The 24,523-nt window shown below is 38.3% G+C and overlaps 1 protein-coding gene across 8 annotated transcripts in view; it reads right to left on the reverse strand.

Annotated features, from left to right (window-relative positions):
- Positions 1-24,523, reverse strand: part of SCMH1 (Scm polycomb group protein homolog 1) — a 199,966-nt gene that overhangs the window by 130,492 nt on the left and 44,951 nt on the right. For 3 of the 8 annotated variants that reach the window (XM_064281804.1, XM_064281803.1, XM_064281802.1), the window contains 3 exons: positions 22,843-22,971; positions 17,227-17,295; positions 14,428-14,451 (listed from right to left, as the gene is read on the reverse strand). In XM_064281804.1, coding sequence (XP_064137874.1) covers positions 14,428-14,451; positions 17,227-17,295; positions 22,843-22,855 — 106 coding nt within the window. In that variant the 5' untranslated portion in view covers positions 22,856-22,971. Of the gene's footprint in view, positions 1-14,427; positions 14,452-17,226; positions 17,296-18,283; positions 18,367-22,842; positions 22,972-24,523 lie in introns of those variants that run through there. The other 5 variants (XM_023554588.2, XM_010595267.3, XM_064281807.1 and 2 more) reach the window with 5 other exon arrangements.

A 24,523-nucleotide genomic window follows, 5' to 3' on the forward strand; every position in this document is an offset into this window, starting at 1 on the left:
CTCCCATAAAGAGGAAACCCTGTGGGGCAGTTCTACTCTGTTCTATAGGGTTGTTTTGAGTCAGAATTGACTCGATGGCATACAACAACAAGGCACAAGAAATGATAGCTACATTTATTATTAGGAAAATAATATCCCTCCCTGCACTAACAATGGAAACCCTGGTGATGTAGTAGTTAAGTGCTACGGCTGCTAACCAGGAGGTCAGCAGTTCGAATCCGCCGGGCGCTCCTTGGAACTCTATGGGACAGTTCTACTCTGTTCTACAGGGTCACTATGAGTTGGAATCGACTCGATGGCAGTGGGTTTTAGTTTCTGCACTGACGGAACTTACAGACTATATAAAAGTACCTTTAAAAAACTAAAAGGGATGCAGACCCCGAATTCACATAAAAAGGCCAGACAATGGTCTGACTGAGACTGGAAGGACCCCGGTGGTCATGGCCCCCAGACCTTCTGTTGGCCCAGGACGGGAACCATTCCCAAAGCCAACTCTTCAGACATGGATTGGACTGGACAATGGGTTGGAGAGGGATGCTGGTAAGGAGTGAGCTTCTTGGATCTGGTGGACACTTGAGACTATGTTGGCATCTCCTGTCCGGAGGGGAGATGAGAGGGTAGAGGGGGTTAGAAGCTGGCGAAATGGACACGAAAAGAGAGAGTGGAGGGAGAGAGCAGACTGTCTCATCAGGGGGAGTGTAATTGGGAGTGTGTAGCAAGGTGTATATAAGTTTTTATGTGAGAGACTGACTTGATTTGTAAACTTTCACTTAAAGCACAATAAAAAAAAGTAACATGCAAAAAAAAAAAACAAAACTAAAAGGGCTATAAAATGTAAAGCACGAGAGGTCACTTAGTCTAATAAATGAATCTCCTTCTCTAATATTCATTGATTCAACAAATATTTATTGAGCACCTATTGTATGCCAAGCCTGGTTCTATTTTGTGTGATAGATAGCAAAGAACAAAACACCCAAAGTCTCTGCCCACATGGAGCTTAAATTCTAAGGGGAAAAAGAGAGACAATAGATAAATAAATACATGTCAGCTGGACCAGAGGGTAACAAAGACATCAAATAAATAATTACATAATTTCTAGATCTCTGCAGATGAAGAAAAAATAAAGCAGGGTAAGAGCGAAAGAGAGTGCAAAAGAGGGTTGTGTGTGATATTTTTGGCAAGGTGATCAAGGAAGACATCTTGATGAGGGGATATGAAAGTTGAGAACTAAATGGTCCCTCCTGCCTCTGCTTAGAATACTTCCAAAGAAGAGACACTAATTACTTGGCTATTGTTCAGTTGTGCAAATGGAGAGACTTTAATTTTTATTGAATCTTTAATAGTCAGCCAAAGTTTGCCTTCCTCTAACCTCCATTTATTGGCCCAAGACATACTATATCTAATCCCTTTCTCCACCTGTTGCCGGCAAGTTGATTCCAATGTGTGGCGATCCCAGGTGTAACAGAGTGGAACTGCTCCATAGGATTTTCTTGGCTGTAATCTTTACAGAAGCCAACTGCCTGGCATTTTTCTGCAGCACCACTAGGTGGGTTTGAATGCCAATGTTTATGTTAGTCGTCGAGCAGAAATCATCTGCACCACCCAGGGACCTTCTCTCTTTCTAACTATGTCCCAGATCCTTCAACTGTTCCTAATCTGACATGGTCATGTCAGGTACCTTCACTCAGGCTGACTATTATCCTGGCCACATTTCTCTACAAGAATTCTAGTTTGTTCCACCTAAAGTGTGAAACCCAAACCCAATAAGGATGATTGTAGTCTTTAGATCAGAAATCCTACTCCAAGATTACTGTCTGAATAGTGTTCCACTGTTTATATGTATAATTCACACAATTTAACAACACCGTTTGTTAAATAGTGCCCTGATTGAAGAGTGGTTAAGAGCTCAGGCTGCTAACCAAAAGGTCAGCAGTTCAAATCCACCAGCTCCTCTGTGGAAACACTGTGGGGCAGTTGGTTCTACTCTGTCCTATAGGGTTGCTATGAGTCAGAACTGACTCGACGGCAACAGGTTTAGTTTTTGATTTTATTTGTTATATATTATAGATGGACATTTGGAGTCCTGGTGATGCAGTGGTTAAGAGCTCGGCTGCTAACCAAAAGGTCAGCAGTTCAAATCTACCAGCTGCTCCTTGGAAACCCTATGGGGCAGTTCTACTCTACCCTATAGGGTCGCTATGAGTCAGAATCAATTTGAGGGCACACAACAACATTGTAGACACGTATGAATTTTTTCTGATTTTGATGAGTATCTTTATGCATACATCTTTTAAAACCTTTAGGATAACCTCCTAATGGTAGATTTCTAAGAGTGAGATTTATAGACAAAGGGTATGCACATTTTGGATCCTGATACGATATATATTGCCAAAGTACCCTCTAGAACCAATCGATGGTGCACGAGAGTGTCTATTTCTACATCCTTGCTCAAATGGTTTTAACAATCTTTATAATTTTGATAAAGCTAATCAGTTGAAAAATAAAATACTATTATACTTTTATTTACATTTCTTTGATTATTAGTGAACTTGAAGATCTTTTTAGGCTTATTAGACAATTTATATTTCTTTTTTTCATGATTTTGCTGGTCATTTTTCTACTAGGTATTCTTCTGAGTTCCTGTAGATTTCTAAGATTTTTTTTGTAGATTGAGGATATTAGTCCCTTGTCATATGTGCTGAAAACATTTGTCTCAGTCTGGTAGGTTTTGACCTTAAAATGTTTTTAACTTTCCTATAAACCAATTTCTAAACTCTTTGCTTTCAAGATTTCTTGGGTCGTATCATGTTTTCCTCAACTCAGTATTATAAAAGCATTAACCCATGCTTTCTTCTGGTTTCATTTTTTTTTTTTTTACATTTAAATGTTAGATCTATTTGGAATTTTGTATGATGAATGAGGCAAGGATCTAGCTTTCTGTCCTCACCTTTATTAAATAAATGTGCTACAACATCATTTACTGAATAAGTCATCTTCTCTCTACTGATTTGAAATGTCACCTTGGTCATATATTAATTTCTTATCTACAGTTGGATCTATTTCTAGACTCTGTATTCTGTTCCTCTGATCAGTCTGTCTATTCCAACACCAGGAGAACTCTGTTTCATGTAATTTCATGATCCATCTAAATATCTGATAAAGCAAGTCCTTCTCATAAGTCATACCCTATGTTTTCTTGGTGCTTTTTTAATGATTAACAAATTGTGTCATATCCTGCACTAATAAAATACAGTTATTATAAAATGTCCAAAGCTAAGCTATAAGATAAAGGGCAATTTTCATTGTCAAAGTACTGTCCATAGTCCTTTTAAATCAACAATTTGATTTTTTTTAATGGATCATCTATAGATAAAATACCAAGCCAAAAAAAAAGAATTTTTGAAAACAATGAACAGGAATTGAATTATATCACTTGTGTTCTTTTAAATGTACCATGAGACAATCTCCTAGCTAAAAACAAAGAGCTTATCAAATATTCTGGCTCAAAAAATGGCGGTTTCAAGTAGAAGCTCAGCTCCCAGCATCAATGTAATGGTTTCATTAGCGTACATTTCTACCACCTGGTTTTTGGTTTTAAGAATATATGCACAGAAGAGTAAGAGTAACTTAATATGTCAAGTCTTTTAGCAAATGCCTCAAGGTTACAGAAGAAGATTGGGTAAAAAGAAAAAAGTTTCAAGTGTGGTATTGTCTCGGTAACATTTTCATGCAATTTGCACTTTAAAAAGTGAAAAGTCACTTGAGACACTTTTATTTAATAAAAGTAAAGCAACTAGAGTAAGCTCCGTGTTCTTTTCACTATATACCACAGGTGCTTCTGAAAGGACATAGGCTTTTAGGGAACAGAGAGAAAGATTTAGATAAGCAGCAGAACTCAGAGGCTTTCTGGAGGGTCCAGGCAGGTATCCTGAAATGAGAAAGGTTTGGATTTGGGTGGCTTCCTAGATACAGAATCACAAAAGCTAAAAAGGACCTGAAAGTTTCCTGAAACAAACTTTTTGATTTTCCTGGTCCCATGTCTTTGCCCATGTCACTCCTCCTATCCAGTGAATGAGTCAGAAAAAATATCATTTTCTCTACAAGGCCTTCTTACTTTTCCTGTCTCCCCAGAACAAATCCTATCATTTCTCTGCCTTCTATAACACCCTGGTCACACCTTTATTATCATTTTCATCATACCATATCATAATTATTTACGTAAGTCCTTAGTGGATAGGGGTTATCTTTTACTCATTTTTTTATCTTCATTGTTTGATATTGTGCCTGAATCTTTAATAGGGGCTCAATAAATTTGGGGGGTGAATGAAAAGAAGAAAAAGAGTAACCTGAATTAGTAAAATCACACCTGGAATATTACATTTAGTTCTGAGAGCTATGCTTTGAGAGGGATAGAGCAAACCAGAACCTAAATGGTGACCTACGTGGTAAGGGGGTCTAAAATCATGTCATCTGAACACCAGCATAAAGAGCAATGACTATTTGGCATGAGTAAAAAAGAAAAGTCTCAGAGCCATTTCCTCATTCATCCACCCAACAAATAACTATAGTCTGTATCAAAGCATTGTGCTGGATGCTGGAGATACAACATATAATCAAAATATGGCCCTTGCCTTCACAGAACTTCAGTCTATTGAGGGACAGAGACAATACACAGCCAACCATAATACACTGATTAAAACTGCTACACTTGGTGTTATGGATTGAATGTGTCCCTAAAAAATGTGTATCAACTTGGCTAGGCCATGATTCCCAGTATTGTGTGGTTGTCCACCATTTTGTGACCCAATACGATTTTCCTATGTGTTGTTAATCCTACCTCTATGATGTTAATGAGGCAGGATTAGAGGCAGCTATGTTTATGAGGTAGGACTCAATCTACAGAATCAGGTTGTATCTTGAATTAATCTCTTTTGAGATATAAAAGGCAAAATCAAGCAGAGTGGAGAGGGACCTCATTATCACCAAGCAAGAAGAGCCAGGAGCTGAGCGTGACCTATAGACTTAGGATCTCCTAGACCAGGGGAAGATTGATGACAAGGACCTTCCTCCAGAGCCAAGAGAAAGAAAAAGCCTCCCTCTGAGGCTGGCACCCTGAATTTAGACTTCTAGCCTCCTAAACTGTGAGATAATGCATTTCTTTTTTTGTAAAAACCATCTACTTGTGGTATTTCTTTTACAGCAGCACTAGATAACTAAGACGCTTTGGGAGACAAAGGGTGCTATAGGAACACCTAGAGGGTTTGTGGAAGGCTTCCCAAAGGAAGTAACCTCTAAGATTCCAAGCTAAAGTATAAAAGGATAAGCAGTAGTCAGCTAAAGAAAGAGGAAATTCTTTCATTTCAGACAAAAAGAAAAGCATGTATACAGGCCTAAAGGTTAGAAGAATCTGTTCTAAAAATTGAATCTTTTGATATGGCTGCTGGGTAGTTCAGAAAAGGGATTGCAGAGAAAAGCAATGTTCAGATATCGGAGAGCCTCAGATACCATGTTAATGAGAAGAAGGAAGCAATGAAGGACTTGTGGGAGTAACCATTTTGGCTGCAGTCTGAAGAACAGACTTAAGAATAGACTGGAAGCAGGTAGGGCTGGAGGCAGAAAGACTATTTAGGAGGCTGTTCTAGTAAACAAGGTGTGAGATAATATTGGCTTTAACTAGGAAAGTGGCAGAGTGGCAGTGAGAAGGCAATCCCTAGAGCTGCTTTATAATAATTAGAAGCTGGTGCATGAAAACCAGGCTGACCGTGTTTCACATAGCCCTGAAAGATAGAATTATAACTAATAGAGACCCTAAAGATTCCACAAGAAAATTGCTGGAATAGAATTCAGTAATGTTGCAGGGTGTAAGATCAACACACAAAAATCAGTTGGGTTCCTTTATATTAACAAGAAATACTCTGAGAAGGAAATTTAGAAAACAATACCACTTACAATAGCTCCCCAAACAATAAAATACCTAGGAATTAACCTAACCAGGAACATAAAAGATTTATACAATGAAAATTATAAAACATTACAAGAGACTGAAAGAGGCCTACATAAATGGAAGAACACTGGGTGCTCATGGATAGGAAGGATTAATATAGTGAAAATGTGAATACTACCTAAAATGATCTACAGATACAATGTAATCCCAACACAAATTCCAGCAACATTCTTTACTGAAATAGAAAAACCATTAACCAACTTTATAAGAAAAGGAAAGAAATCCCAAATGGCCAAAGCAATATTGAAGGAAAAGAATAAAGCAGGAGGCCTCCTTGATATCAAAACATATATATAGCCACTATAATCAAAACCAGCCTTGTATTGGTTCAATGATAAACACAAAGAGCAGTGGAATAGAATCACGAATCCAGAAATAAATCCAGCCATTTATGGACAACTGATTTTCGACAAGGGGTTAAAGTCCCTCCAATGGGGGAGAAACAGTCTCTTTAACAAATGGTGCTGGCAAAACGATACTGACGTGCAGAAAAATGAAACAGGACCCATACCTCACACCACACACAGAAACTAACTGAAAATGGATCAAAGACCTAAATATTAAGCATACAGCTATAAAGTTCCTGGAAGAAAACATAAGGAGAAAACTATGGGGACCTAACCTTCTGTAAAAATAGGATCACAAACAAAGAACCCCTGAGGGAGCAGGAGAGCAGTGGGATGCAGACCCCAAATTCTCATAAAAAGACCAGACTTAATGGTCTGACTGAGACTGGAAGGACCCCGGTGGTCATGGCCCCCAGACCTTCTGTTGGCCCAGGACAAGAAGCATTCCCGAAGCCAACATTTCAGACATGGATTGGAGTGGACAATGGGTTGGAGAGGAATGCTGGTGAGGAGTGAGCTTCTTGGATCAGGTGGACACTTGAGACTATGTTGGCGTCTCCTGCCTGGAGGGGAGATGAGAGGGTGGAGGGGGTTAGAAGCTGGCGAAATGGACATGAAAAGAGTGGAGGGAGGGAGGGAGAGAGCAGGCTGTCTCATTAGGGGGAGAGTAATTGGGAGTATGTAGCAAGGTGTATATAAGTTTTTATGTGAGAGATTGACTTGATTTGTAAACTTTCACTTAAAGCACAATAAAAACTATAAAAAAAAATAGGATAACAAACATAGCAACAAATGCACGAAAAGCAGAAGATCAGTTAGATAAATGGGATCTCATAAAAATTAAAAACTTGTGTTTATCAAATACTTTTTCAAAAGAGTAAAAAGAGAACCTATAGACTGGGAAAAAACTTTGGAAATGTCATATCGGATAAGGGCCTAATTTCTAAAATTTATAGAAAACTGCAACAATGCAACAACAAAAAAGACAAACAACCCAATTATAAATTGGGCAAAGGACATGAACAGGAAGTTTACCAAAGAAGACATCCAAGCAGCCAACAAACATATGAAAAGACGCTCATGATTATTAGCTATTAACCGGTTGCCATCGAGTTGATTCCAACTCATAGTGACCCTACAGGATAGAGTAGAACTGTTTCCAAGGAGTGGCTGGTGGATTAAAACTGCTGACATTTTGCTTAGCAGCCGAGCTCTTAACCACTGTGCCACCAGGGCTCCCATTAGCTGTTAGAGAGATGCAAATCAAAATTACAATGAAATACCACTTCACCCTGGCTACAATGGCACTGATTAAAAAAAAAAACAAAAAACAGATAATAGCAAATGTTGGTGAGGATGTGGAGAGATTGGAATCCTTATCCATTGCTGGTGGGACCATAAAACGGTACAACCACTATGGAAAATGGTATGGCACTTCTTTAAAAAACTAGAAATAGAACTACAACTACCCTATGATCCAAAAATCCCACTCCTAGGTATATATGCTAGAGACCTAACAGAAGTGACACCAAAAGACATATGCACACCTATGTTCACTGCAACATCACTCGCAATAGTGGGAAAAAAAAAAAAAAAAGGTGAAACAACCTAAGTGCCCATCAACAGATGAATGGATAAGCAAAATGTGCTACATACATACAATGGAATACTATGCAAACAAAGAACAATGATGAGTCCATAAACAGACTATAACATGGATAGACCTGGAGGATATAATGCTAAATGAAATAAGTCAATCACATGAGGTTAATATTGTATTATCCCCCTTTATAAGAAGACAAGAATAGATATATACATAAAAAGACCAGTGTGCGTTAGTGGTTATGAAGGAATGGTGGTGGGGGGGCAGGGAGAATCATGCTCTAGGTTATAGATACTTGCTATTTTTGGTGATGGGAAAAGTGGGACCAAATGTTGGTGTAGCGAGCAAAGCCTGACCAAAGTAAATGATGTCTCTGAAAAGCACTCAAGGGAAAAGGATGTTTGTAGTAAAAAAAAAAAAAAATTACATATATAATTACACAACAACTTCAAAAAAGACCAGAAAAAGAATGTATGGTCACATATGTATGTGTACTGGCATAGAAATATGTAAGTGTATTAGCATAGAAGTATATGGGCAGGTACAGGTGTATACATATGTGTGCATAATAGAAGTATCTATATGTACATGTCAGTACAGCTATGTGTGTGAAGGCACATATATTAATAGAAAACACAACTACTGATACTCCTTAGACATAATCAAACACCTTGTGAGATTGGTTTTCTAGGTCTGAAGGCTTAGGATCTTAGTCTCATGGGACAACTCAATCAATTGGCATAATATAGTTCACAAAGTTCACGTTCTGCATCCATCCTAGTGAACTGAATAGCATCTGAGGGTATTAAAAGCTTGCAAACGGCCATCTAAAATACAACTACTGGTCTCTCTACCCATCAGAAGCAAAAGACTAAGAAGGAAACAAAAGTCTCAGAGAAGAAACAAGTCTACAAGGCTAATAACCTACACAAGCCATAGCCTCATCTACCCTGAGACCAGGAGAACTAGATGGTGCCCAGCTACTACTACCATCTGTTCTGACCAGAATCACAACAGATGGTCCCGGCTAGAATGGGAGAAAAATGGGGAACAAAACTCAAATTCTTAAAAATGGTCAGGCTAACTGGACCAACTGACAACAGAGGACTCCCTGAGACTACCTCCCCCACGTACTCATTAAAAACTGAACCAAAACTATCCCCTGAGATCATCTTTTAGTGAAACAACAAAGTAGCACACAAAATAAAGAATATTATCCATAAGTACAGTGCTCTATTAAAAACTATCTGCATGAGACCAAAAGGTCAACATTTACTCTAAAGCAAAGGTGAGAAGACAAGGGGACAGGGAAATTAGAGTACTAGAAATGGAACTAGAACACAAAGAGCATGTTGACACAATGTGAAAAATGTAACTAATGTCATTGAACAATTTGTACAGAAACTGTCAGATGGGAACCTAATTTACCATGTAAATTTTCACCAAAAAGCACACAAAAAAGTTATTTAAAAAAGAACTATAATAGAAATTACAAAGAAGTAGATTTTCGATGAATAAATATCTGTCTCAATATGAAGTGAGTTGCCTGAGGACGTTGAGGAGTTCAAGAAAATGGATAGCCTTTTGATAAGATGTTTTATAAGAAATTCAAAATGTCAGGTGGTGGGCCAGATTAGATTATTTTTAAGGTTTCTTCCAACTGAGATTCGGCAAATTTACTACGTTTCAGTGTGATATTTGGGGCTGCTATGCTTGATGGGAGAAATGAAATATGCAGGATTAACTTATCAGAGGATATGTCTGGCTATGCTACTTCCATTCTCATGAAAAAAAAAATGCTTTCAAATTTTAATATCACTTAAAAACTAATGTTGAGTATCCACTGATTATGAAGCCTTTTCACAATCTTCTGTCAACAAACAAGTTGTTTAAAACATGACTAAACTGTCACTGAATCATAATTCTTATCATTAATTGTTGTTGTGAGATGCCCCTGAGTCGCTTCTGACTCATCCCAACTCTACAGAACTGCACCATCCTCACAGTTTGAGCCCACTGTTGCAGCCACTGTGTCAATTCATCTCCTTGAGGGTCTTTGCTCTTTTTCACTGACCCTCTATTGTACCAAGCGTAATGTCCTTCTCTAGGGACTGGTCCCTCCTGGTAACATGTCCAAAGCACCCAAGATGAACTCTCGTCATCCTTGATTCTAAGAAGCATTCTGGCTGTACTTCTTCCCAGAAAGATTTGTTCCTTCTTTTGGCAGTCCACGGTATATTTAATATTCTTTACCGATACCATAATTCAAAGGCATCAATTCTTCTTTGGTCTTCCTTATTCATTGTTCAGCTTTCGCATGTATAAGAGGCAACTGAAAATACGAAGGTTTCGGTGAGGATCACCTTAGTTCTCAAAGTGACATCTTTGCTTTTTAACACTTTAAAGAGGTCTTTTGCAGCAGATTTGCCCAATGCAGTACAATGATTGATTTCTTGACTGCTGCTTCCACTGGCATTGATTATAGATCCAAGTAAAATGAAATCCTTGACCACGTCAATATTTTCTCCGTTTATCATTATATTGCTTACTGTTCCAGCTGTGAAGATTTTTGTTTTATTTATGGTGAGGTGCACTCCATACTGAAGGTTGCAGTCTTTGATCTTCGTCAGTAAGTGCTTTAAATCCTCTTCACTTTCAGCAAGCAAGGCTGTGTCATCTGCACATCGCAGGTTGTTAATGGGTATTTCTCCAATCCTGATGCTGCGTTCTTCTTCATATAGTCCGGCTTCTCAGATTATTTGTTCAGCATGCAGACTGAATAAATATGGTGAAAGGATACAACCCTGATGAACATCTTTCCTAATTTTAAACCATGCAGTATCCCCTTGTTCTGTTCAAACGACTGCCTCTTGGTCTATGTACAGGTTCCCCATGAACACAATGAAGTGTTCCGGAATTCCCATTCTTTGTCATGTTATTCATAATTTGTTCTGTTCCACACAGTCAAATACCTTTATAGTCAATAAAACACATGTAAACATCTTTCTGGTATTCTCTGCTTTCAGCCAAGGTCCATCTGACATCAGCAATGATATCCCTGGTTCCACGTCCTCTTCTGAATCCAGCTTGAATTTCTAGCAGTACTGCTGCAACTGTTTTTGAATTATCTTCAGCAAAATTTTATTTGTGTGTGATATTTATGATGTTATTCCATATTTTTATCTGCATTTGGTGGATCACCTTTCTCTGGAATGGGCACAAGTATGGGTCTCTTCCAGTTGGTTGGCCAGGCAGCTGCCTTCCAAACTTCTTGGCATAGACAAGTGAGTGCTTCCAGTATTGCATCTGTTTGTTGAAACATCTCAATTGGTATTTCATCAATTCCTAGAGCTTTGTTTTTCTCTAATATCAGTGCGGCTTGGACTTCTTCCTTCAATGATGTTGACCAATTCTTTTTGGTACAGTGACTCTGTGTATTCCTTCCATTTTCTTTTTATGCTTCTTGCATCATTCAATATTTTGCCCAGAGAATCCTTTAATATTGCAACTTGAGGCTTGAATTTTTTCTTCAGTTCTTTCAGCTTGAGAAATGCCAAGCATGTTCTTCCCTTTTGGTTTTCTAACTCCAAGTCTTTGCACGTTTCATTATAATACTTCACTCTTTTCTCTTCAAGCCACCCTTTCGTATCTTCTGTTCAGCTCTTTTATTTCTTCTATTCGCTTTAGCTACGCTACGTTCAAGAGCACGTTTCAGAGCCTCTTCTGATACCCATTTTGGTCTTTTTTTTTTTCTTTTCTTTTTAATGACCTTTTGCTTTCTTCATTTATGATGCCCCGATGTCACCCCACAACTCGTCTGGTCTTTGGTCATTAGGATTCAATGCATCAAATCTATTCTTGTGATGGTCTCTAAATTCAAGTGGGATACACTCAAGGTCATACTTAGGCTCTCATGCACTTGTTTGAATTTTCTTCAGCTTCAACTTGAACTTACTTATGAGCAATTGATGGTGTGTTCTGCAGTCAGCCCCTGGCCTTGTTTTGACTGATGATATTGAGCTCTTCTATTGTCTCTTTCCATAGATGTAGTTGATTTGATTCCTGGGTATTCCATCTGGAGAAGCCCATGTATATAGCTGCCATTTATGTTGTTGAAAAAATGTATTTCCAGTGACTAGGTGCTGTTCTTGCAAAATTCTATTATGTGATCTCTGCTGTCATTTTATCACCAAGGTCATATTTTTCAACTACTGATCCTTCTTTGTTTCCTATTTTTATATTCTAATCACCAGTAATTATCAATGCATCCTGATTGCACGTCTGATCAATTTCAGACTGCAGATGTTGGTAAAAATCTTTAATTTCTTCATCTTTGGCCTTAGTGGTTGGTGTGTAAATTTGAATAGTAACTGGTCTTCCTTGTAGGCATATGGATCTTATCCTATCACTGACAGCGCTGAACTTCAGGACAGATCTTGAAATGTTCTTTTTGATGATGAATGTGACATTGTTCCTCTTCAATTCGCCATTCCTGGCATAGTAGACCATATGACTGTCTGATTCAAAATGGTCAATACCAGTCCATTTCAGCTTACTAATGCCTAGGATATCTATCTCCAAGCATTCCATTTAGTTTTTGACAACTTGAAATCTTCTTAGATTCATACATTCTGTGTTCCAATTATTAATGGATGTTTACAGCTGTTTCTTCTCATTTTGAGTTGTGCCACATCAGCAAATGATGGTCCTCAAAGCTTTACTCCATCCATATCATTAAGGTCAACTCTACCTTGGGGAGGGCTTCCAGCCTAAGAGGCTCATCTTCTGGCACTGTATCAGACAATGTTCCTCTGCTTTTCATGAGGTTTTCACTGGCCAGTTGATTTAGAAGTAGATTGCCAGATTTTTCTTCCTAGTATGTCTTAGTCTGGAAGCTCCGCTGAAACTTGTCCACCATGGGTGACCGAGCTGGTATTTCAAATACCGGCTGCATAGCTTCCGGCATCAGAGCAACATTTAAGCCACTACAGTTCAACAAACTGACAGACAAGTGGTGGTTATCATTCATAGTACTAACAAAACCAAAAGAGCAGCGTCATTTGGGCCGTCTATTTGCCTGCACTATGCTAGAGTATTTATGTTCGGTATCTCCAATGTTCGTAAAAACTTGCATAGCAGCTTTCATTCTCATTTTACAGATGAGGAAATAGGCCCCAAAAGATTAAGTAGTTTGCCTGAAGTCACAAAACTGGCAAGTGAGGGAATAGGAATTTGAATCAAGGCCTGTCTCCTACATCAATGCTTTTTTCCATCACACCCTAGTACCTTAGAATGCTTAAGTGAAGTTTCAAGAAATAACAAAAAATGACTATTGCTTATTGTTTATCAAGTGCCAGGCAGTTTACTTGCATTATTTCTTAATAGTCCTTTCTTCAGCTCACTTTCATATAATGTGTCACTTTAAAGAATGTCACAAGATTTGACATAAGAGTAAGCTCTAAGTATAGTCGCTGAATAGAATAAAAATCTTAACAATCCTCCCAAGTTGAAAAGTATTTGACAGTTTATAAGATGTTTTCACATCCATTAGCTCATGTAATCTTCTTAACAACCCTGTAAGTAGGCAGAATGGGATTATTATCCCCAATTTATAAATCAGGAAACTAAGGCTCAGAGTCACAAAGTTACTGAGTGGCAGAGTTGGCTCTCAAAAAACACAGGAGTTCTAACTTCTAGTCCAGTGTTTTACTACTTTGTTATTTTCTATCACTGTCAGTAGGCAATGGACAGAAATATGTAACTGGAAGAAAAGGCAAGAGGACACAAATAGATTGATAATAATAAAGCCGAATACACGAAGTTGCAGTAACAAAATATATAAAATACTTGAACAAAAACTGATAAAAGCATCAAGATACCAATATTTATGTAACATGGAGAAGGAGTATAAATGACATAAAAGGTTAAGACTGATGAGAAATATCATTAACATTAGTTTTATTCCTAAAATCCTAGTCATGAAGTATACTAACCAAGGATGAAACCAAATGCTGTATCATTCTGATTCTTGTTTACTTGATAATATTTTAATATTTCAGTTTTTCTTTAGTTATTAAATTTAGAAAATATTTCAGTTCAAATTATCTCATAAATAATTTCTTTTGGGAAAATTCCATCAAATTCTTATTTATGGACAATGCAGGTTTGTTTTAGCTTTGGCTGCAGTGGAATAACACGCTATTTCCATACTTTGGTTCAGCTCCTGTTTCTCCCTGTATTCTACGTAATTAGCACCCCCTTTCTTTGTGTTTGCTGGTCTGTGGTCTCTAGATAAGGAGGACTTGAAGTGACAGCTGAGAATAATTACATGGGCACATTAGGCAGACAAGAGCACAGGATTCATTCATTAGTTTATAAAACAGAAACACATAGAATTTTTTCTAGTTGATATAATCTAATCCCTGGTTTAGTAATTCCCTTATGTAACAGAAAACTCAAGAAAAATATCTTACCTAGCTCCAGGATGTCAGCAGCTTCTATTAAAGAAAAAAATTTTCAGCGTAAGTCATCATGACAAAATGACAGAAAGGTGAAATTCTGGGGTAAGAAGGAGGCTTGAGAGTTGGTCTAGTCCATTTCTCTCATTTTAAATGTTAGTGAGCTCAGTAGCTAACCAAAAGGATGGCAGTTTGAATCTACCAGCAGCTCCTTGGAAACCCCATAGGGCAGTTCTACTCTGTCACACAGGGTTGCTAGGAGTTGGAATTGACTTGACTGCAATGGGTTTGGTTTTTGGGTTTGGGTTTATTATTATTAGTTGTGGAAGTGTACCACCTAATTCTGCCTTACTCCCTAGCCTAAACTCTTAAACATTGCGGAAAAACAGAGAGACTAAGGAACTATGCCTAAAGCTGTGAAGCTAACTGAGGATTATCTATGAGAGCCAAAGTACGACCTGGAGTATATACAAAGTCCACGAGAGCCAAAGTACAACCTTGACTATATACCACCTGAATTTAAAGACCATCTCAAGAATAGATTTGACGCATTGAACACCAGTGATGGAAGACCAGAGGAGTTGGAATGACATCAAGGACATCATACAAGAAGAAAGTAAGAGGTCATTAAGAAGACAGGAGAGAAAGAAAAAACCTAAATGGATGTCATAAGAGACTCTGAAACTTACTCTTGAACATTGTGCAGCTAAAGCAAAAGGAAAAAAGATGAAGTAAAAGAGCTGAACGAAAGATTTCAAAGGGCAGCTCGAGAAGACAAAGTATTACGATGACAACTGCAAAGACCTGGAGAAAAAACAAAAAGTGAAGAACACACACAGCATGTCTCAAGCTGAAAGAACTGAAGAAAAAATTCAAGCCTTAAGTTGCAGCTTTGAAGTATTCTACAGGGAAAATATTAAATGATGCAGGAAGCATCAAAAGAAGATTGAAGGAATACACAGTCACTATACCAAAAAGAATTGGTCGATGTTCAACCATTTCAGGAGGTAACATATGATAAGGAATCTATGGTACTAAAGGAAAAGATCCAAGCTGTACTGAAGGCATTGGTGAAAAACAAGGCTCCAGGAATTGACTGAATACCAATTGAGATGTTTCAACAAATGGATGCAGCACTGGAAGTACTCATTCGTCTATGCCAAGAAATCTGGAAGACAGCTACCTGGCCAACCAACTGGAAGAGATCCATATTTATGCCTATTCCCAAGAAAGACGATCCAACCAAATGTGGAAATTATCAAACAATATCATTAATATCACATGCAAGCAAAATTTTGCTGAAGATCATTCAAAAGCAGTTGCAGCAGTATAAAAAAAATATATATATATATCTACAGGGAACTGCCAGAAATTTAAGCTGGATTTAGAAGAGGATATGGAACAAGGGATATCACTGCTGATGTCAGATGGATCCTGGTTAAAAGCAAAGAATACCAGAAAGATGTTTACCTGTGTTTTATTGACTATGCTAAGGCATTTGACTGTGTGGAGCATAACAAATTATGGATAACATTGCAGAGAATGGGAATTCCTGAACACTTAGCTATGCTCATGAGGAATCTGTACACAGATCAAGAGGCAGGCATTCGAACAGAACAAGGGGAAGCTGCATGCATGGTTTAAAATCTTGAAAGGTATGCATTGGGGCTGTATTATTTCACCAAACTTATTTAATCTCTATGCTGAGCAAATAATCCGAGAAGCTGGACTATAAGATGAAGAATGGAGCAACAAGATTGGAGGAAGACTCATTAACAACCTGCGATGTGCAGATGACACAACTTTGCCTACTGAAAGAGGACTCGAAGCACTTACTGATGAAGATCAAAGACCACAGCCTTCAGTGTGGATTACACCTAAACATAAAGAAAACAAAAATCCTCACAACTGGACCAGTAAGCAACATCATGATAAAAAGAGAAAAGACTGAGGTTTTCAAGGATATCATTTTATTTGAATCCAAAATCAACACCCATGGAAGCAGCAGTCAAGAAATCAAAAGATGCATTGCATTGGGCAAATCAGCTGCAAAAGACCTCTTTAAGTGTTGAAAAGCAAAGATGTCACCTTGAGGACTAAGATGCGCCTGACCCAAGCCATGGTGTTTTCAATCACCTCATATGCATGGGAAAGCTGGCAATGAATTAAGGAAGACTAAAGAAGAATTGATGTCTTTGAATTGTGGTGTTGGCAAAGAATATCGAATATACCATGGACTGCCAAAAGAAGCGAACAAATTTGTCTTGGAAGAAGTACAACCAGAATGTTCCTTAGAAGCAAGGATGGTGAGACTATTATCTCACATACTTTGGACATGTTATCAGGAGGGATAAGTCACTAGAAAAGGACATCATGCTTGGTAAAGTAGAGGGTCGCAAAAAACAGGAAGACCTTCAACAAGATTTACTGACACAGTGGCTGCAACAATGGGTTCAAGCATAGCAACAATTGTGAGGATGGTGCAGGACCAGGCAGTGTTTCTTTCTGTTGTGCACAGGGTCGCTATGAGTCGGAACCAACTTGACGGCCCCTAACAACAATAACAACAACATACTCAGAATCTAGGTTTCCTGATTTCCAACCCAAAACAAAACACATTGCTTTTGATAGACACCTCTGTAAAGAACAATATTTGCTTTTGCTTTAATCATCGAGTTATTTGTACAATTAAAACAAAAAAAAACCCAAACCCGTTGCTGGTGAGCTGATTCCGATTTAGACCTCTAAAACAAAGGTTTTATGGTAAAAGAATGCCAAATAAAAATTTTCCATGCTAAACAGTGTTTTTCTTACCTTGATATTGGGATGTAGACTCTGATAGGTGACCATATTTGTGTTTCCTAACATCATTCCAGTCTATTACTAAAGGAAGAAAGAAAGCAGTCATGTGGAAAGAAAACACAAGATTCAATACTTCTCCAATTTGGCAGTATGTAGCCACAGTTTTCAATAAAAGTAACTCACTTCTGGATTCTATTCTAAGGAAAGAATCCAAAATATAGGGAAAAAAGCTTTATTTAAAAATATGTATAACATTATTTATAATATTTAGCATTATTTATAATAACAGAAAAGGTGGGGTGGGAAATCACGTAAATGTTCAAAACAGAAGACTAGTTAAGATACTGCAATGTGATCGCTTGACAAAATATTTTACAGCTGTTAAACTTTTACAAAGCCTATGTAACAAAATGGGAAATGTTTAAGTAATAATGTTATCTGATAAAAAAAAATTTATTCATGGAATAATCACAACTATGTAAGAAAGTAAAAATAGAGAACATGCCCCCCCCCGCAAATAATTAGAAGACAGAAACACAGCAAACATAAATATAGATTATCTTTGGGTGGTGGTACTGTATTTTTTTTCCCCTTTCCATTTTCCAATGTCTGTATTTTCAAATTTTCTATAAAGACAATACCTTACTTATATAATGGAAACACATTTTCCTTGTTTGAAAATTCAAGTTAGTCTACTGACTCTACCACTTTCTCACCATCAACCACCCCACCTGATTATGTCTTCACTTCTTTCTCAGCTCAGATTCCAAGGTCCCTCATTATAATCGCTCCTGGCAAACACTTTTAACTCCCTTTCTCCTCTTTTTTTGGTTAAACTTGCACAGAAAAAAGTTGATCATAACTCTGGTTAAAGCCAATTATACACCTATCTCAAGCCCACCCCAGCACCTCAAAAGTGTTGAAGAAAAACAAATGCAAGCTACTGGTCTCACTTTTTAAACTCACAGTCATAATTCCCAAATACCCAGAAATCACACATTTCCCTAACATGTCTGCTTTTCTACTTCCCCAAAACAAACAAAAAAACAACTTTGTATCTTTTTCTCACCAGTCATAGTTTATATATATATAGATAGATATATTTTTCCCTCCCCAAGCTCACTCTTCGGGGTGATCTTAATTCAGGGTTCACTGAAAAAACAGAAATGAAAGGTTAGGAGCCCTTCTACATGTCACTCAATTCATTAAAGTAGGGATTTGTTCTTAAGTGGTGTATCTAAAACTCGTTAACCCACTGCTGTCGAGTCAATTTTGTTTTATGTTGTTTTTTAAAATTTTCATTGTGCTTTAAGTGAAAGTTTACAAATCAAGTAAGTCTCTCACACAAAAACTTAGATACACCTTGCTACATACTCCCAATTGCTCTCCCCCTAATGAGACAGCCCACTCCCTCCCTCCACTCTGTTTTTGTGTCCAATCCACCAGCTTCTAATCCCCCTTGCCTCTCATCTCCCCTCCAGATAGAGATGCCAACGTAGTCTCAAGTGTCTACTTGATCCAAGAAGCTCATTCTTCACCAGCATCTTTTTATATCCCATTGTCCAGTCCAATCCCTGTCTGAAGAGTTGGCTTTGGGAATGGTTCCTGACGTGGGCTAACAGAGAGTCTGGGGGCCATGACTTCCGGTGTCCTTCTAGTCTCAGTCAGACCATTAAGTCTGGTCTTCTTACGAGAATTTGGGGTCTGCATCCCACTGCTCTCCTGCTCCCTCAGGGGTTCTCTGTTGTGTTCCCTGTCAGGCGAGTCATCAGTTGTAGCCGGGCACCATCTAGTTCTTCTGGTCTCAGGCTGATGTAGTCTCTGGTTTATGTGGCCCTTTCTGTCTCTTGGACTTGTAATCACCTTGTGTCCTGGTGTTCTTCATTCTCCTTTGATCCAGGTGGGCTGAGACCAATTGATTCATCTTAGATGGCCACTTGCTAGCATTTAAGACCCCAGATGCCACTCACCAAAGTGGGATGCAGAATGTTTTCTTAATAGATTTTACTGTGCCAGTTGACCTAGATGTCTGGCAAAACCATGGTCCCCAAACCCCCACCCCTGCTACACTGGCCTTCAAAGCATTCAGTTTATTCAGGAAACTTCTTTGCTTTTGGTTTCGTTCAGCTGTGCTGACCTCCCCTGTATTGTGTGTTGTCTTTCTCGTCACCTAAAGTAGTTCTTATCTAATATCTGATTAGTGAATAGCCCTCTCCCACCTCCCTCCCCCATCTTGTATCCATCAAAGAATATTTTCTTCTCTGTTTAAACTATTTCTTGAGTTCTTATAATACCGGTCTTATACAATATTTTTCCTTTTGCAACCGACTAATTTCACTCAGCATAATGCCTTCCAGATTCCTCCATGTTGTGAAATGTTTCACTGATTCATCACTGTTCTTTATCGATGCACAGTATTCCTTTGTGTGAATATACCATAATTTATTTATCCATTCATCCATTGATGGGCACCTTGGTTGCTTTCATCTCTTTGTAATTGTAAACAGTGCTGCAATGAACATGGGTGTGCATATATCTGTTCGTGTAAAGGCTCTTATTTTTCTAGGATATAGTCCAAGGAGTGGGATTGCTGGATCATATGGTAGTTCTATCTCTAGCTTTTTAAGGAAGCGCCAAATCGATTTCCGAAGTGGTTGTGCCATTTTACATCCCCACCAGCAGTGTATAAGTGTTCCAGTCTCTCCACAGCCTCTCCAACATTTATTGTTTTGTGTTTTTTGGATTAATGCCAGCCTTGCTGGAGTGAGATGAAATCTCATTGTAGTTTTGATTTGCGTTTCTCTAATGGCTAACGATCGTGAGCATTTCCTCATGTATCTGTTAGCTACCTGAACGTCCTCTTTAGTGAACTGTTTGTTCATATCTTTTGCCTATTTTTTAATTGGGTTATTTGTCTTTTTGTAGTTGAGTTTTTGCAGTATCATGTAGGTTTTAGAGATCAGGCGCTCATCAGAAATGTCATAGCTAAAAACTTTTTCCCAGTCTGTAGGTAATCTTTTTACTCTTTTGGTGAAGTCTTTGGATGAGCATAAAATAGGTGTTTGATTTTTAGGAGCTCCCAGTTATCTAGTTTTTCTTCTCCATTGTTAGTAATGTTTTGTACACGTCAAGTCAATTTTGACTTATAGCTACCCTATAGGACAGAGCAGAACTGCCCCATAGGGTTTCCAAGGAGCAGTTGGTGGATTCGAACTGCCGACCTTTTGGTTAGCAGCCAAACTCTTTACCACTGTACCACCGGGGCTCCATGGTATATCTAGTGCCTAGTATAGCAGCGAGTGTTCAGTTAATGTTTGGTGAATGAATGTATCACTCATTCTTCATTCTCTCTGCCTTCTCTCCCGTTACTGTGAATGAAGTGTCCTTATTGTTTTTTTTTTTTTTTTTATCAAAAGCCAACTCTCCATTTTTGCTCCAGATTCCACTGTTTCTCACTCTCTCAAGAACTTTGCAAGCACCCCTTTTTCTAATAGATCATTTGTACCACCATTCGTACTGCTCCATTACCTCCCACCAAAAAAATCCTCCAAACATACAATATTCACCCTCTCCCTCTCCCTGAAACCCTTTCCCACATATATCCATTCTGCTACATCTTTGTATTTCTCTGTTCTCCTTAATGAAAAACTTATTCAAAGGGTTGTGTATAGTCATTGTCTCCTCACTTCCTCCCCTCACTTTATCTCCTTGACTCATTCAAATACAATTTTTCTGTTCACTACTTCATTGATAAACAAAAAAAAAAAAATGAAACTCACTGCCGTCGAGTTGATTACCGACTCATAACGACCCTATAGGACAGAGAAAAACTGCCCCATAGAGTTTCCAAGGAGCGCCTGGTGGATTTGAACTGCTGACCTTTTGGTTAACAGCTGTAGCTCTTAACCACTACGCCACCAGGGTTTCCATATTACTCCCAAATTAATATTTCCATTATTGGCCTCTTCTTGGAATTCCACATTCACATATACAACTGCCTATGGGCCATTTCCACATGGTTATCAATCAGATATTTCAAACTTAACATGGCTGAAGCAGAATCCTTGATACCACCCCCTGCCAATCTATTTTTCTTCTAGTCTTCCCCAACCTAGTAAATGACACCTTGCATCACATAGTTCCTCAAGCAAAAAAATCCTCGAAATTATCCTTGATGCGCCCATTTCTTTTATACTCCCATCCAATCCCTCAGTAAATTCTGTTGGACCGTATCCCCAATCCAGCCGCTGCTCTTCACCTCGCTACTCACTCTCTAGTTCAAGTCACCATTACTTCTCATGTGGACCATTACAACAGCCTCAGAACTTGTATTCCTGCTTCTACTCTTGCTTAACTCCAATCTATTTTCCACAAAGAAGTCAGATACAAAAGGGATAATGACATTTTCCTGCATAAGGACCTCCAATAGTGTCCCACTGAGTTAGGATGCCTTACAAAGTCATGCAGGATCTGGCTTCTGCCCTCATCTCTGATCTTGTCTGGTATGACTTTGCCTTATCCACTGTACTCCTGCCACCTGGTCAGTGTCACACTCCAACAAGTGTTTGTTTTTTCTCCTGGCTAGGTGTCTCCTGTCTTTCTAGTAACCTGCTATGTCTGTCCTCTAAATCATTAGTAAAGTAAAATTTATACTTTATTAAGTTTACTTAATTTAGCTAACTTTATTAATTTAAATTAATACTAATTAATCAAATAAAACTAGACACTAGGTCAGGCTTAAAATTTGCTGACAGACAAAAGATAGTAGGGGATGACAACTGAATTTATGCTTAAAAATTTCAATTATTTTTATAATTAGAAAACGTATTAAAAATTAAACATGCAATATATATTCCATTTATATACAAGTTTTAACATTGTAAAACTATATTGCTAAAGTAAAGATGGGCTACCAGTATACACAAAACTGATACAAGGAAGCCACGATAAGTAGAAATTAGGCTGCAAGATCATTATAAAACAATACTCAAAAGCAACCAATGCAATTTAGGAAAAAATACTTCAGTAAAGAGAAAGAGCAAAAGCCAGAATCAATGGCAATGCAAAAGGGTGGGCCTCATCCAATCAGTTGATGGCCTTAAGAGCAAAAACTGAGTTTTCTTTAGGGAGAAGGATTTTGCCTCGAGTACAAACAGATATCCTGCTGGAATTTCCAGCCTGCCTTCTGGCCTACCAATTTCAGACACAAGAACACTGGAGTTTTCAGCCTGTTGTCTGACCTACAAATTTTGGACTTGCCAGTCCCATAATCATGTGAGCCAATTCCTTAAAATAAATCTCTCTCTCTCTGTGAGTGTGTGCATGTGTATAAACACACACGCATACACACTGTATATATTATTTATATGTATAAAATATATATAGGTTCTGTTTCTCTGGAAAACTCTAAGATAGCTGTTACAGAAATTTTGTTAGGTAGTTAAAAATCTAAACTTATAACCTCTTCTCTCAACTTGGAAAATTCATGCCAGTGACATAAATGACATTATGGCTATAAAGAAAAGAACAATTAATGGTCTAATTAGTAATAAGGAATTGTTTAAATTCAGTCCTTGCTTGGTCTTTTAAACCCTCTTACCTTCAGGATAGCATAAAAAAGATACTTACCACTAGGCTGCATAGTTGATGGACTAGAACTGGTCAAGGAGTTAAGAGGCTTGGGATTTATCCCTGGATCCACCAATACCTTGCTCTGACCTCAAGCAAGTTAGCTCCTCTGTATGTTAATGTCTCCATCTGTAAAATGGGGGCAAGTAGAACGCTTACTACCCTGTAAAGTACTGAGGCTGATTAAGAGTTAATAAACTGTGCTGCATTCTAAGGAAAGTAGAACACATTTAAATGCATACTTTTGGATGTTAGAAAATTTCAGGGTTGGAAGGTACCTTGTAGCAAGCACCATAGGTTTAATTTTATCTAAGCCTCTATACTCCCAGAAATAAAGAATACACATATTTGTTACATGTGGTCCTGTGCAAATAACGAATATAAATATAGTTTCTAACTAACTCGGTTAAGACAGAAAATCAAAAGAGAGTAAAAACCCAATAACATGGTCAGAGGATGAATGAGGTGGTAGCAATTTTTTTTTTTTTTTTGGTATTGTGCTTTAAGTGAAAGCTTACAAATCAAGTCAGTTTCTCATACAAAAATTTATATACGCCTTGCTATGTACTCCTGGAAACCCTGGTGACGCAGCAGTTAAGAGTTCGGCTGCTAATCAAAAGGTCGGCAGTTTGAGTCCACCAGGTGCTCTTGGAAACCCTATGGGGCAGTTCTACTCTGTCCTATAGGGTCGCTATGAGTCGGAGCTGACTCAGCAGCAATGTATTTGTTTTTTTTTTTTTTGCTTTATGTACTCCTAGTTGCTCTCCCTCTAATAAGACAGCACACTCCTTCTCTCCCCCCTATATTCCCCTGTGTCCATTCAGCCAGCCTCTGTCCCCCTCTGCCTTCTGATCTCCCCTCCAGACAGGAGCTGCCCACATAGTCTCGTGTCTACTTGAGCCAAGAAGCTCACCCCTTACCAGTATCATTTTCTATCTTATAGTCCAGTCCAATCCCTGTCTGAAGAGTTGGCTTTGGGAATGGTTCCTGTCTTGGGCTAACAGAAGGTCTGGGGGCCATGACTTCTGGGGTCCTTCTAGTCTCAGTCAGACCATTAAGTCTGGTCTTTTTATGAGAATTTGAGGTCTGCATCCCACTGCTCTCCTGCTTCATCAGGGATTCTCTGCTGTGTTCCCTGTCAGGGTAAGGTCGTAGCAATTTTTGACAGTAGCTTATGCAACACTGTTCAGCTTCCTAGTTAGTTCTCCTAAAGAACCTTTGTTCCTTCCTTTAACACAGTCTACTTGGTACAAACCCACTGGCTGCTCCCTGGGAGAAAGATGCGGCAGTTTAAGTCTGTAAAGATTACAGCCTTGGAAACTCTATGGGGCAGTTCTACTCTGTCCTATAGGGTCGCAATGAGTCAGAATCAAGTCCACAGCAACTGGTTTCGCTTGGGTTTACTTGGTTGTATAAGAGAGCAAAAACAAAACAAAAAATGTAGAATTGGAAGTTAAAATTTAGAGTTGAATCTCAACTCTATTTTTCCTTAAAATTACTGACTATAAGACCTTAGGTAAGTATCTTAAACACGTTCAGCCTCAGTTTTCTTATCAGTAAAATGGGGGTGATTATCCTAGTGCTATTTGTCTCACTATGTTGTGAAGAACACAAGAAAAAAATGGCTTCAAAAGTGCATAAAAAAGATAACAGGGCTTGCTACAGAAAAAGTTACTGAATA

Source organism: Loxodonta africana, chromosome 3 (genome assembly GCF_030014295.1).
Source record: "Loxodonta africana isolate mLoxAfr1 chromosome 3, mLoxAfr1.hap2, whole genome shotgun sequence".
Lineage (NCBI taxonomy): Eukaryota > Metazoa > Chordata > Mammalia > Proboscidea > Elephantidae > Loxodonta > Loxodonta africana.